This window comes from Amblyomma maculatum, chromosome 1 (genome assembly GCF_055883805.1).
Source record: "Amblyomma maculatum isolate TAMU_Amacu chromosome 1, ASM5588380v1, whole genome shotgun sequence".
In the NCBI taxonomy this organism is placed as follows: Eukaryota; Metazoa; Arthropoda; class Arachnida; order Ixodida; family Ixodidae; genus Amblyomma; species Amblyomma maculatum.
In genome coordinates, this window is record NC_139344.1 from 208,277,100 (window position 1) to 208,291,556 (window position 14,457).

Genomic DNA, 14,457 nt, shown 5'->3' on the forward strand with positions numbered 1-14,457 from the left:
GATTTTTTTTTTTTTAAGAGTAAGGTCATGTTCCTGAAACAGACGTTCACGGATGCTCCAACGCAAATGCCAACCACCATGTGGTTGCCAATGAGTCTGTTGTACTTGTCACCATAGTCACATTTCTGCACTTGTTATTGAAGGCCAGTCAGTAACAAAATTGTCACTTTACTAACCTGGCTTTGGGACCACATTTCCTTGAAATCAAGGGTTTCAAGGACTGCTACAGATCTGTAGTGAAGTTAAAGAGAAGTTTTAGAGAGAGTTCTTGCATTTCAATGATTTCAAGTTGAGGCGAGTTCAAGCTTTTCACAAGCAATGCTCAGTATCTTCTACTGGAATCAGTATGCATCACGTCAACCTTCCAGCACTGTTCGCTTGCAGGCAGTCCCACAGGTATAGCAAATGGCACAATCTAAGACTTGCATGTCAAAGAACCTCTGTAGCAATATATGCATGGGCTTACCCACTCGGGATCTGCACAAAGAGATGGAAAAGGCCGCCTTCATAAGGGCTGTCCGGGGGACCTGCAATTGTTGCCTGCCAGTGGGCACAAAGGGGATCCAATGGCAGGGCCGCAATTCCCTCAGGGGGTTCTGTCTGGAGCAGCCGCAGCTCCTGCTGCAGCCGTACAGTACGCCAGGAGCCTTCAGGACCCCAGACACAAGAGCCGCCACCTCGGGGGCCCTCCCTGAGCTCTTGCAGGCACCGACGGCACGGGGCGCTGATCACCCTGCACGCATGCCACACCTCACTTGCCATTCACAGGACTCAACTTAGCACAATAAGATAGTATGCAGTATACGACAGTATACTGCATTGTTGTGGGTCGTAACTGTCGAACTCAAAATAAAGTGCAGAAATTGAAAACAGTAGAGGCTACCTGCAGGTTTTTTACAATAGCAAAGATACACCAACACAACAGTGAGAAAGTGAACAAGCTCCCATAGCTATGGCGATGCAAATGGCTCAGATGAATCACGCAGATGCGAGATTGACGCTAATCTGGACAAATACCAACTCCGTTCACGCCAAGTGTCAGGTGCGTAAACAATCTATGACGTACAGGAGGTTTGACAGCCGATATATTTACTTCAGCACCTGGGTTCTATGTTTTGCAAGGCAAGTAGGCCCAGGCAACATGTCTATGTTGGTTTACTTTGATTATGTTTTAAATGTGGGGATTACTGCCGAAACGGACAATTCCTGATCACGCGTGTCCATTTTACAAGTCAAATGTAGAAACTTTTTGACCATCGCAATCCCGACTGGGCCCCATCATTTAACTTAGGTTGTGCCCTGAATTCCCAAAATCAGTACCGATATCATCGTTGCTAAGCGTGGTCCCATCATCCGTACAGTTGAAGTGCTGAAAAGAATAAAAGCTTTCTTACTCGTACAACTGAATGGGTGATGGAATCATGCTTTGCGTTGATGATATCGCAATTGATTTGGGGACTTCCGAGGCATAACCCAGGTGCAGTGATGGGGCCCAGTCGGGGCTGCGATTGTCGAAATTTCTACAATACCACAACCTGGATCTCAGCAGTGGCCACCAGTTTGGCGCTAGCCCTCTAACCCAACCCAATCCACAGTGGCACAACCAGCGCCAACTGTCATCATACTGCAGCCTTGCAATCCAGGCACTTTTTGTGGCAATGATGGTGTCGATAAGCATAACCAATGGGACATGACCTAGATGCATGCGAACATCATTTTCTACCTGGCGGACACAGTGCACGTCTGGTTCGAGATGATTGAAGATCTGACATCCTGGGGTATGTGGTACGAAAAGCTCCGGAATCTATTTGGCAAGCCGATTGGATGTAAGCTTGGTGCTAAGAGAGACCTAGCTTCTCGAACATAGCCCTCAACCGAGTCATACCCATCGTATGTAGCCGACGGGTAATTCGGACTCCAATAATTCGGACTTCAGTGAGGCACCGTCAGTCACCCCATAGAAGCGCATACATATTCGCGACGGATATTTCGGACTTTAAAAGTCCGAAAGTTCGATTTTTCGGACTAATTTCAGTCCCCTGCAGGCCAAAATCTGCCATCTTATCGGCTTTTCGCCGGCGCAACAAGCGCCATCTTGGATTGAGGTGGATTGGCTCTGCAGTTGGATTGGCTTGACATGGTTTCGGTGCCCCATTTTTGCCAGGAGAGGGGGAGAGGCCCCTGCAATCTCTGCCACTTCGAGGTGGCAGTCGGATTGTCATCGCCGTCAACCTGCTTTTGTCGCCAACGCTGACGCGGGCAGCTATCTCTTTGTGCTTTGTCTCATACGTCCGCCGTGTTGTCACACGAGTTTCTCCGACCGCGTCAACCGAGTGGCGCGCCGTCAATCCTTTGGCCGTGATATGTGTGCGGACCTCACGGACGACGAACTTGTACGCCAGGTTCTTCAACCTGAAGACGAGTCGGACTCCGACGACGACTCGGGCGGCCTACCACAGCCATCGCTTGCACAAATTACGAACGCTGTGAACTTGCTGTCTAGCGTGTACAGCGAAACGACAACTTTGGCGCAAATACAAGCGCAAATCGTCGCCAGCAAAAGAAATTTGCCGCAAGGTAAAATCGGCGACTTTTTTAAGCCGATTTTCTCTGAATAAAGTGATTTTTTGTGCTTCACGGATTTTTCGGACTGTTCGATTATTCGGACCATTTTTCGGGTCCCTTCAAGTCCGAAAAAACGGTCGGCGACTACAAGATGCCGTAGCTCTATGCCGTAAAGTGGACAGTGCGATATCCAAGTCCAACAAGGTAGGCCACATTTTAAAAGGAATTTCCGAGGACGCTTTTAATCTCCTCCTTTTTAAAGACTGTACAAAAGTTTGAGCAAGCTAAACAACGCCATATTGCTTCCCGCTTCAACCGCCTGCCACATACAACTGCTACGTCCTCATACAAAGATCTGTCTATACTATAACAGCCGTACGATCTGGTAAACTTGACCAGGATAGTTCCCAGAGAGCTGGAGGCTATGACACCCACTACATGCACCTTTTAGCTGGCGGACGCTAAGATAGCCCTAATCTAAGCCATCATTCGCTAGTTCATGAGCACAAGCCTCGATGTGAATGTGGGCCTAAACTCTTACTGGCACAGCCCTCTTATAGCAACCCACCATTCCAATCTTTGCTGCAGCAGCTCCCACCGCGGCCTTCCCAACATGTCATTGCTACTATAACCCTGCAGAATGGTGAACCTTGGACGACCGGACCGTTCCACCATCTCAACCTTGCCACTCGTCTTCCCCACCTATAAGTCGTGCATGTCACCCATCTTAAACTGTAACATTCAACCTCCACTGTTTAGTATCCACCGAGACTGTGCTTCTGCCGCAGGGGTTATTGATACGGTACGCAGTCGTGAGACGAAAAAGTTGTGCTTGAGCGTGTGGTGAACAACAGACTCTGAAGGTAAGCTTGGTTTGCCGGAAGTGTGTTCCTGACGGCAAACTGTCATGCCTACCTCTGAGTGCTTTCCCATAACAATATGTTTAGCTAATAGAATCACTAATGTGCATATATTATGTGTACTGCTAGAGCTTTGCCATCTACACATATTAAAGGGGCCCTGTAAGATTTGTCCGCTCACTACGTTTTAGATAAATTCTTTATGTCACGCAGATACCGAATCAGAAGAATTACAGGAATCAGTGCATTAGAACGGGAGTTATTAGGAATGACTCAATTTTCCCGGTCTTTCGCTTTCCCATTTTACACGCCCACCGATGACATGCAGCAAGATCAATCGAAACAGCCTACATGAGCACGTCCCTACAACGTCACGGAAGATGGCTTCTCACTGTTTCCTGGTCACTGTAATACATTTTTGCTAAAGTGGACGACCTGTCTTCCATGACTAAGACCGGGTGGGCGCCACGCAGAATGAGGAACAAAGAGACTGGGAGCAGGCAGGGGAAGGAGACATTCCTTTCTTACTATGTACCCTCAACTATTGTGCTTTTCTCATGAGCCTGCTCCTTGACCTCTCTCCATTCGTAGGCATCCTAAAATGGCAAGGTGAGGTTATTCAATTCCTTCCTGCTTAACTGTGGCTGCACAGCCACAGGTAGCTGTCCACGTGTATAAGTCGTGAAAGTCTTTGATGCAAAATAGTAACCAGCGCCTCTGCTGGTGCTTTTTGTGTCACTTACTTGGCAGTGCCTTTGCGTAAAGCAAACATGCTGGATTCATGGACTTAATATAATATACAACAATGCGACATACATTTTTAATAAAGGATGCAATTTGCAGTGCATTTGCTATTTATCCAATCATCAAACACTTGCCAGCTGAAGTCATACCTGCTGCAAAGAACCACTACTAGCGCCGACAGCCGTCAGCACCATGATATTGGTTCTCAAGCAAATTGAAATATTAGATACCAAAATATGTAAGTTATGACCGGTGCAAATAGCATCGCAATAACTCTACATTTGAAACGAACAAGCAAAACAATGCACTCAAATTATGTTACAGGGCCTCTTTATGCCTAAAAAAATAAGTGATTCCTTCAAAATCTTTCAACTGCACACACCACTGAATTTTTCCACATAATGACAAAGAGATTAGCAGCAAACTCTTAGTTAGGAGTGGCAAAACAATCGAAACATTCGCTTAATGATTTGATATGCTTCAGCTGAACACACAAAATGAGAAAGGTACCACAAATATAACAGGCAGAATTTCTGTAGACTTGAATTTCGTTCCAATCTTCAGATTGTACCTTCACAAGTTCACCTTTGAAACCTCCACGATCAGGTTTAAAACATTTAGGATTGAAACGCTAATGCAAGAAATAACCCGTCAAGCAGCCATAACCATAAACACCATGGCCAGAATTTGAGAACCCATTAAACTCAAAATGAATAGATGCCTCTCACCGCCAGTACACAGCTTTAACTTCAGTCTGACATAGAACAACAGCTCACATTTAATCTCGGCAGCTATGACAAAAAGAGGTGTGCAATTCGCCATGCAACATAAGCTACATTTCAAGAAGAAAAAACATATTGTTCACTAAACAAATAATGAAGTGATACATACAGCCGACTATACAGGGTCCTCCAAGAAGCAACTTTACGATGAGGTTTGAAGAGAGGCCAACGATGCTTGATGAACAAAGCCCAGTCATTTTCAGTAAGTTCACATTCAAGAATATTACGCCAGCGACGACAGACCTGGCTGCAGTGCCACAGAGAGACATCGTCCAATCGACTGAAGATGAGGGATAGCACTACATATGGTAAAGGCAAAAAGGAACACAGAATCAGGCACCGTACAAAAATGCTAGCTCATAATAAATCATCACAGCAATTGACATTAAGACTAGAAATACTCAAAACCACTATCATGTTTTTCTAGAAATAACTCATTAAAAGTCCTCATGGCTGCTTGCCCAACTCACACCAGTCTAATAATTACTCCCTGTGCTCACTAAAACAATGCAGCAAGCGTGTGACAGTAAAATGAGGGAAGTACATAGTGACAAGTGACTCAGTTATGAAGCATTACACATGCAAATAATTTGCTTACCTTCAAGAGGGAGACGAGCCAGCACACCATCAGGTGTAGATTCCTGCGGCCTTGGACTACTCAGTGCAGATATATACTCTGCAAGTCGATCTGGTCTGGGACCTGGTGGTGGCAGCTTTGGCCGTTCAACATTATGCTTTACCATGTCATAAAAGTCCGCCGGTTCATCGTTTCCAGAATCTTCTGAGTCACTTTTCTGCAAATTAGGACCAAGTTAGCTTTTATTAGCAATGAAAGGCACAATACAGCACAAAACAGGACCAGCTGAATGCAAAGTAAAAATTTATGCATGAAAGCCAAGAGAAGGGGCGCGCTCGACTATTGGACCACACGAACATGGTTCAATCCTGGCTACAACAGCCACGTTCAGCGGAGGTGAAATGTAAGGCGCCTGTGTGCTGTGCGATGTCAAGGCATGCTAAAGAAACACAGGTGGTCAAAATTATCCAGAGCTGCCAGCACTACGGTGCCCCTCATAACCCAAGTCGCTTTGGGATGTAAAACTCCACAAACAGCAAACACCCATGATTCAGCGTTCTGGAATGCTTTGCAACAGCAAGAGCAAAGTGGGTTTTGAAAGGTGATGCCACACTGCAGAGGAAAAGCTAGCCATATACATTGCTGCATAGCTGCATTCAGCAAGTTTGAGCACTGCCATTGGAGCAAGCTGGCAGTTTGGTTTCGTTGGGGTAGCTGGGTTAAGAAAAGCGGGTAAGAAAGTGCTTCGGAGGGCACAAAAATATACAAGAACAACAAAAAGCAGGGCGAGCACCGCACACATATGGTACCACTCCATACACAGCTGGACAGCAAACACGTCGTCTGAGTTAGGATGCAGTGTTAGCCAAAGGTAGAGAGAGTGAAAAAAAACCTGCAGAATGGAATGAGATGGAGCAGTGAAATTATAAATCCACACTATGCAAGGGCACCACTGTCTTTTTTAAAACTTTGGTTACATTTAGCTGGGACAGCTCGTATACACCGTAACATTCAGAGCTATCGCCCATCCCTCCCCTACCCGAAATTCATAGAATAAGTGGAGTGGACCATGTCTCGGGGACCAAACAAAAATAAAATTGCAAAAGCCAGAAAATATGCATTATTTTGTTTGTATCTAGCGCGAGTTAACAAGAGATACACCAGACTTTACTCACAGGATGTTATCTTGCTCAAAAGACCCTTAAAAGAATGTTCTGCAGTCCATAGCAATCCACTGCTTGCATCACGCAAGGGCACCTCAAAAGAGTACAACTGCTTACTGTCTTTATCTGGATTATTTTTCTTCTACGTGAACATCCTTTGAACCTGAAGCCGCAAAATTTCAGGAAGATGCGTGAACAAAATAGTTTCTATGTCACCTCTTTCCCCCCCCCCCCCCCCCCCCCCCTGCTGTCAGAACATTTAGGAGGGTATTCTTCACAAATTGTTAGGCCCACGACTTATGTTTTCTAGGGGTGTGCAGTGATGGTGGTTTTGACAACCGATATTTTGCCTAAAGAGAAGGTGTGAGTAATGACTCGGGCATGGTAAGCGGTAATGGAAGAGTTGCTTCAACCTTCTGTAGTAGTGTTAAATAATTTGAGTGCGTGATGATCTAACAGCATCATACTAAATATTATTAGAACTAGAAATGGAACACAAATTTATAATGCAAAAGAAAAACATACTTGTTACAAGTGAATCCAATGTTTTCTGTTATGAACCATAGCCTACTCTCGCGCGTGAACCTTGTAATGAATGTAAGTGAACAGTTGACACATGTGGACCATAGCTCAAGTTCTGTATATACTTTTGACATGAAGATGCATTTCACGTGAGCTTTCCATTAAAAAAAAAAAACAAATACTAGAAGCGACCACAATGAGCACAGCTACCCTTCCCCACTGGAGGAACAAACTTGCAGTCAAATGCTTATGGTGTTTTGAGCACCAAGGGCTCCTCCAGGGCGGCTGCCATGCCACCTCTTTTGGAACCACTATTTAAATATGCAGCCAGTGATTTATTTCTAATAAGATAAGGATCAACTATTCATTTCTTTTATTGATCTTAATGATAACAAAAAAAAATGGATTAAAAAATTGCATAATTATCTGATAATGGCAAACAAATTATGCAATTTTCTGGTCTTCCCCTCAAAGCCACATGCTGCGCATACTGGCAGCGCGCTGACTTCTGCTCTATGAGTAAGCTAGCATTCTGCCATGACAACCGCTTCGAGAGCCTCGTGAGGAGGGCACTGCTTTTGCCACCAGAAAACCTTCTTGAATACTGTACTATAATGCAGGAAACAAAATAATTAAAGAGAAAGACAAAGTAGTAAGTCTTTATGCAGAGCTTCGCACACACCATCCTGATTAATGCAAGGTGGCCCATTAACTAAAACACAACATGAAAGTTCTCAAAACAGTGAGTACAGAACTGCACAGCACAGTGCTAGCACTAGACTTGAAATATAGGTCTGAGCACACAACTTCACATAGCATACCCGCAACAAATAGACATCATATATGACCATGATCATATATGACAATGAAAAGACACACAAAAGCTAAGTGTGAAGTCTACTGTTAAAAAATTTGAGGATCTCTTAGATATCTCTTAACAGGAGACTGGCGAAAGCCTAACGTTCGCACTTGAAACTCGAACCACCTTTGCAAGCTGAAGTGTTCGAAACTATTTTGCCCCAGAAGGAGCGCAGCGGGGTTTGCGGAGCCTCTTCCAAGCCCAAGTGCACACCCCTGTGAGAGCCGGGCGCCAGGCCGGGGGACGCTTGTACCCATTTTTACCTAAAAACGGAAGCGGTGGCTTTGTCGCAGAGCATCCGTCTCGCATTCGGGAGGTACCGGGGTCGATCCCTGGTGTCGCCGGGCACCCACCTGTTTTCAATGGGCACAAGCTTTCCCTCGGCCTGGTGCTCGGTTCTTCTGGGGTGAAATGCTTGGGAAAGGGGTCATGGCCCAAACAGTTGCGCCGATGGGACAGTGATTCGTTCCGCCATCAGACAACCATAAGCCCGCCTCGGGCAGCAGAAGCCCATATGTGGACCTTTTTTTTTTTTTTACATTATCAGGGTCATCATCTTATAGACAACACTTGAGCATCAACATCTCATCATCAATCTCAACTGAATCTTGAACCACCTTTGCAGGCTGGCGTGTTCAAAACTGATTGTGCCCTGGAGGGTGCAGCGGGATTAGCGGAGTTTCTTCCAAGCTCACCCCCTGAGGAAGCTGGGCAACAGGCCGGGGGTCTGCTTGTACACTTTTTTACCGATGGGTGTCCGGCGGTGGGTACACCATCGCTCCTGTCACATGGCATTCCTTGGCGCGTGTTCAAGTGTAGGATTGCAGAGGACAGCAACGCTAGACAAGAACACATCTCATGCACAGATCTTGGGCACAGGATTTCATTCCATGAGCCTAGAAAGGCTTTTGCCTTAAAATTAACTGTATACAAGTCACCACCAACGATGTACAGTTTCCGCAAAAGCTTTCAAGGGCTAGTAATACCAAAGCAATGCTATGGGTTACGAGCAAAGGTTAGAATTCTCGGTTTAGTGCAGCTCTTATGCGCCCATTATGCGGCAGCTGAGCAATGCAGTTGTCGGTGCAACCGAGCGAAAGAGAGTCACGAGTCAAAGAGAACTTTTCAGAAGAAGAGCCAGAAGCTTGTTTTCCTTCTGAGAAATCCTCTTCTACTCATGAGAAAAATGAAACGAAGTTGCAGGGCTGCACAATACGTGGTCTGTGTGACGACAGCAGTAACGCAACTGCCACTGAACGTGCACAACGAGAACATGTTTGGTTCAGAAGGTTTAACATCACAAAGCAACTCGGCCTATAAGGGAAACTGCAATTCAGCTGGATCTTAAAAGAGAAGCTGCAGTGGAGGGCTCCAGATATTTCAATCACCTGAGGTCCTTTGATGTGCACTGACATTGCATACTATCAATTTTTGTGTTGTATACACATGGTCTCACGCCAGTGTACATACATACAGACAAAAAACTTACTTTACCAAGTAACAGACTGGTGCAGAAGATAGTGAGCAAACAAGTTACAGAGTATGGTTCACACATAAACTGGGCCTTTCAGAGTGCAGAGGCCTGTCTAAGCCCATCGAGCAATGCATTAAGACACACAACTACGCAACTTAAGCCAACAATTCACCTAAGCACAGGCATGCACAGCATCCACCTAAACGTAGTGAAGGCTGTGGTTGGGGGAATGCTAATGAATAATTACTTCCAGTCCCTTATTACTAATCCATTCCTTGGGGAATTCTCCTGAACAATGCACCAATGAATAGAAGCAGCGCGAAACGAGAATAAGGCGAAGGGAGAATACGAGGATGAGCGCAGTCCTCCCTTCGTCCCCGTCTTATTTCACACTGTTCCTACAAAATGGATTACTGGCTCACTCAAGCTTCAGTTCTAGTGTTGCATTAAAACCAACCCCGTTCCCATTTTGAGCTGCTGCTCAATTTGCTCGTGCCCTACCCTCTGTTCTGGTGGTCATTCTGGTTAGCTGTTAGCAGAGAGATTTCCCCAGACAGGCGGTGGCCTCAAGGTTCGAACTCCAGACCACAAGTCTCTGTGAAAGCTGTATACCTTTCCACTGCAGCCGTTGGCTGTGCTTGGGTGGATTCGAATTAGTAATTACTCCTTTATTAGTTTTAGAAGTGGTAGCAAAGAATGATTTTATGATGAAGTAAAAGCGAATGAAAACACCTCTCATCAAGAATTTGTGATTGCAATGTAACAGTAGGTCTCATCATAAACACATGCACTGCACCTACTACCAGCCCTAAACTCTGGTCTTGACATGGCACTTGAATACTTCATTACTGCTGGTAAGACAGGTGTGTGTGGTGCTGAAAGTGGCAACACAACTTTGGAAATCAAGCCACATTTAATCAAAAAAAAAAAAAAGTTTTGAATCTTTTTTGTGTTAATATCTGAACGTTCCATGAGCATGAGAATAGCAGCCCTCAACCGGGATTGAGCACTTCACCTACACTTCAGGAACTGACTTGGTGCCATGCAAGATCGGGCTCAATCCGGCTTTTGCGCAAGTTTTCTGCGCATGCGCGAAGTCGTAGCGGCGACCGATGGAAACACATTGGACGGCGTCGAAGGCGTCGACGGCGTTTCTCGGCGCCGCCAGTGCACGGGGGCTGGCGGCACCAGGCGGCACGGTGACCGTCACAGGCTTGGCAAAGCGATGCCAACCACATCTGCCGCGTACGGTTGCCACTCTCTATGCGTGCCGAGATGCAAGGCGCGGTTTTTCAGGTTTCCTTCGGCGAGCCGCGACCAACAACGACGTGAAGCTTGAATTAAGGCCACCAAGCGTCAAGATGTGAATGACCGACCTTAGCAACCAACTGCGTACTCTGGACTCTGCGAAAAACACTTCGTTACAGGTATGTATGCATCTAAAGGAAATGTGCATGATGAAAAGTATCTACCGGAGTTTGCACCAAGCCTGTAACCCACCAGTGATAGCCGTAACGAACATTTGTTCGGCGCGTCTGATGGCGATATATTTTGTTGTTTGTTTTCTTTATGTCCGAAGGGGCCGGGTAGCGCAGATATCACAGGTGGCCGTGTGCGCTACACCGTAATATTTAGCATGTTTTATTGCGACTGCCGCCTGACTGAAAAGAAAAAAAAAAATAAGCGTTTGTTGTGATGCACCGCCGTTCGCGAGCCGAGTGGTTGAGCTGGTCATGAGGCTTGCAAACGGCAGTGCATTAAAACGCCGTATATTTTTCTTGTTAGTCAGGTGGCAGTCACGATAAAACATGCTAAATATTACTGCCTAGCGCACACAGCCGCCTGTGATATCTAAGCTACCTAGCCTTTTCACACATAAAGAAAAGAAACGACAAAATACATCACCTTCAGGCCCCGGCGCAACTAAAGCAAACACGCACCGAAGAAATCCTCATTGCAGATATCACTGGTGCGTAACAGGCTGGGTGCAAACTCCAGTAGGTACTTTTCATCATGCATATTTCCTTTAGATGCATGCATACCTGTAGTATCTGTGTTTTTGCCGCTCGAAGCATATGACGCACTTGACACTCTTGCACGACGCACAGTAATTTTTTTTTACCTTAAAGGCTCGCCTTCGTGCACGCCAAAGCATTCGGATTTCGTTCCCTTGGTGTATGCAATCAGATGCACTTCGTTAGGGAGCTTGATAATTGTCGTCTTCGTCCAACCGTTTGCAATGGCAAGGAAACCGCCCGGCACAAATGAGTCTCCTGGAGGATTCATGCTCGTTCACTTGCAGAGTGGATCGCTCTGGACGTAGAGCAGGGTTGGTTCCTGACCGAGATGTGCATCCGATATGTAGGAGATGCACATGTGTCACCAAGTCGTTGATTCCGCTGAAATCGTGGCGGAGACAGGAAGGTTGTGGATCCTTTGACAACAGAATGACCATTCTCTGTGCACCGATAACCTTTTCACCACTGCGACCACATCCGTTCTGACTCCTGCGGGTCTACAGCGCTGAATCATCCGTTGCCAGAAAAATGCCGCGCGTTTCCTGCAGGTGCATTCCGGCCGGGACAATGCCCTTTTCAGGGGGTGTGTATAAGTGCCTCTCTGCCGAGCTTCGTAGATGAAATCCTATAGCTGCACGCTTGTAGATGACGTGAGGAGCAAGCGACGCCCATTGCACTGACCGCATTGTGCTCGGTAACTCAAGACACCCCGCGCATATGCGCTGCTCGAAGTCACAGGAGACGATTCCACCTAGCTCTGCAGCATCAACAAACTCCTGGCTGCTTTGCCCTTTGAGATCCCTCTCTCTCTCTCTCTCTCTCTGCCTCCGCGCTCTCCTGTCTGCCGAAAACCTGCACGCTGAGAGCGTCTCATTCTGTCACGTCGAACACGGCCCGCGCTACACGCTCTTAAAATACGGATAGTATATGCGTGCGTTATGAGTGGATTGTAAAAACGCTGTACATTCCCCCATATTGCATGAACATGATATACTGTGATCACTGTCACTACTTTCCACCCCGAGGCCAAAAAAGGGGTAGCTTTCGCTTTCTACCTGCGTTGGCGTGGCCATTTCGTATGGTGCGCTTTCGCGTCGTCTGCTACACTGCCGTCCAATGTGTTTCTCGCCAGCTCCCGCATGATGGCGCCACATCCTCCCGCAAAAGGCGGATTGCAAATCAACTGGCTGTGTAATGATGCTCAATCTGCATTGACTGCAATCTCAATCATGACTAAAGTGCTCGTGTGGCAGTGGTATTACACTTCCCTGCAAACACGGTGCGAGATAGAATAGCGCACATGGTAGAAGTGCACTGGACCTGGTTAGGGGCATATAAGTGATAAAGAGGGCAATCCGCGCATCCATTTGAAGACAACAACTTTAAATTGTGATGTAATGAAATGACAAAATAATGGGAAACATGCACAGTTCCTACATGACAAGGCACTGAGGCATTAATGGCACTGCTATATAGCTGTTGTTTCAGACTGCTCTGAAAGACAACTGCTGCAACACACGGCATGTACCACAATGACAATCAGCATTTGCTTGCTTGTATTCAGGAATGAGTAACACATGTTCCTAGACAGCTGTTAGGCTGGGTGGCAAATGAAAATAAGTGATATGGAGCCAGAGTAATGCAAAATAAAAAGCAATGCTGACAGCTACTGCTAATTAAGATGCCACTAGCAGTCCTGCAAAGCTTGCAGTAACAAAAGGAGATCCCAACCTTCTTTCCACCATTCCCATCTGGCTGTGTGCACTGCATGAGAGATACATTGTAAGCAGCCAAGATGCTTACCCATCCTTGGTCGCCATCCTGCACGGACAGCACATCAGGGTACAAAAAGGCATGACAGGTGCAACATAGAGGGTGGCCAAAGGATGGTCCATAAAAGCCATTGCAGGCGTGGCACACTGTATGCTGCCAGGGATGAAGAGACAAGGATTATTGCACCAAAGTGCCGCCAAAAGGGGCCAGTGCAAGCAGCAGCTGCTCCCAAACTAAGGCCAGGCACAAGTAAAATGCGCCTAATTTTTACTACAAGCTAGACCAGCAACCAGTTCTTGAAAATAAATGGAACATTGTTTTTTGGCTACAATCTAGCTCGGTTTGGTTTCATAATTTGTAGTCACAGACTGAACTATTGCTTTAAGATTGAACAGCTCACGGAGGCGATATGCAGCTGCAAAGACTGAATCAACAACTGCCAATAATTATTTCCGAAAAATAGTAACTCGTTTTTCACGCAATGCTGTACTGGATATGCCAGAATATTAATCGCCCGCGCAAGCCGCGCGCCAGCGTCCGATTGTAATCGTCTGCAGAGATACTATTTTTGAGATAGATTTTGAGAGAGTTTTAAACATGCATTTTAAAATTTCAGTCGCTGCGACTGTCAAGTCGACAAAATGATATGGGGCAGAACTCGATCGAGGATGATACCAGCAGTTCAGTCTGGAACAGACTTGGTCGCTCTGAGAATTACCTGGAAAACTGCAGTCTGAACTCGTAAGCAATGAGCGGAACGTTCAGTCGCCATCACAATAAAAAAATCTCAAAACGCAATACTTTAACTAGTCGCGCTCTCCCGTGCACTGCACTAAGGGGAAGAAGGGCAGATTGGGCAAACAGCGCAGAGGACAGGACAAGGAGCAGAAGAGACAAACACGGCGCTCAACTTACAGCTAGTTTACAGACTACGTAAACGTGAATCTTCTTGGGGCTTGAACTTACAACTAGTTTACAAATTAGTTGTAAGTTCAGCGCCGTGTGTCTCTTCTGCTCCTTGTCCTGTCCTCTGCGCCAGGTCAAGGAGCAGAAGAGACAAACACGGCGCTCAACTTACAGCTAGTTTACAAACTACGTAAACGTGAAGCTTCTTGGGGCT

General features: G+C 46.2%; 1 protein-coding gene across 1 annotated transcript in view; it reads right to left on the reverse strand.

Annotated features, from left to right (window-relative positions):
- Positions 1–14,457, reverse strand: part of LOC146205463 (uncharacterized) — a 49,768-nt gene that overhangs the window by 34,157 nt on the left and 1,154 nt on the right. The window contains exons 2-5 of the mRNA XM_084590149.1: positions 13,368–13,490; positions 5,550–5,745; positions 5,061–5,250; positions 467–733 (exon numbers count right to left, since the gene is read on the reverse strand). Coding sequence (XP_084446275.1) covers positions 467–733; positions 5,061–5,250; positions 5,550–5,745; positions 13,368–13,490 — 776 coding nt within the window. The remainder of the gene's footprint in view (positions 1–466; positions 734–5,060; positions 5,251–5,549; positions 5,746–13,367; positions 13,491–14,457) is intronic.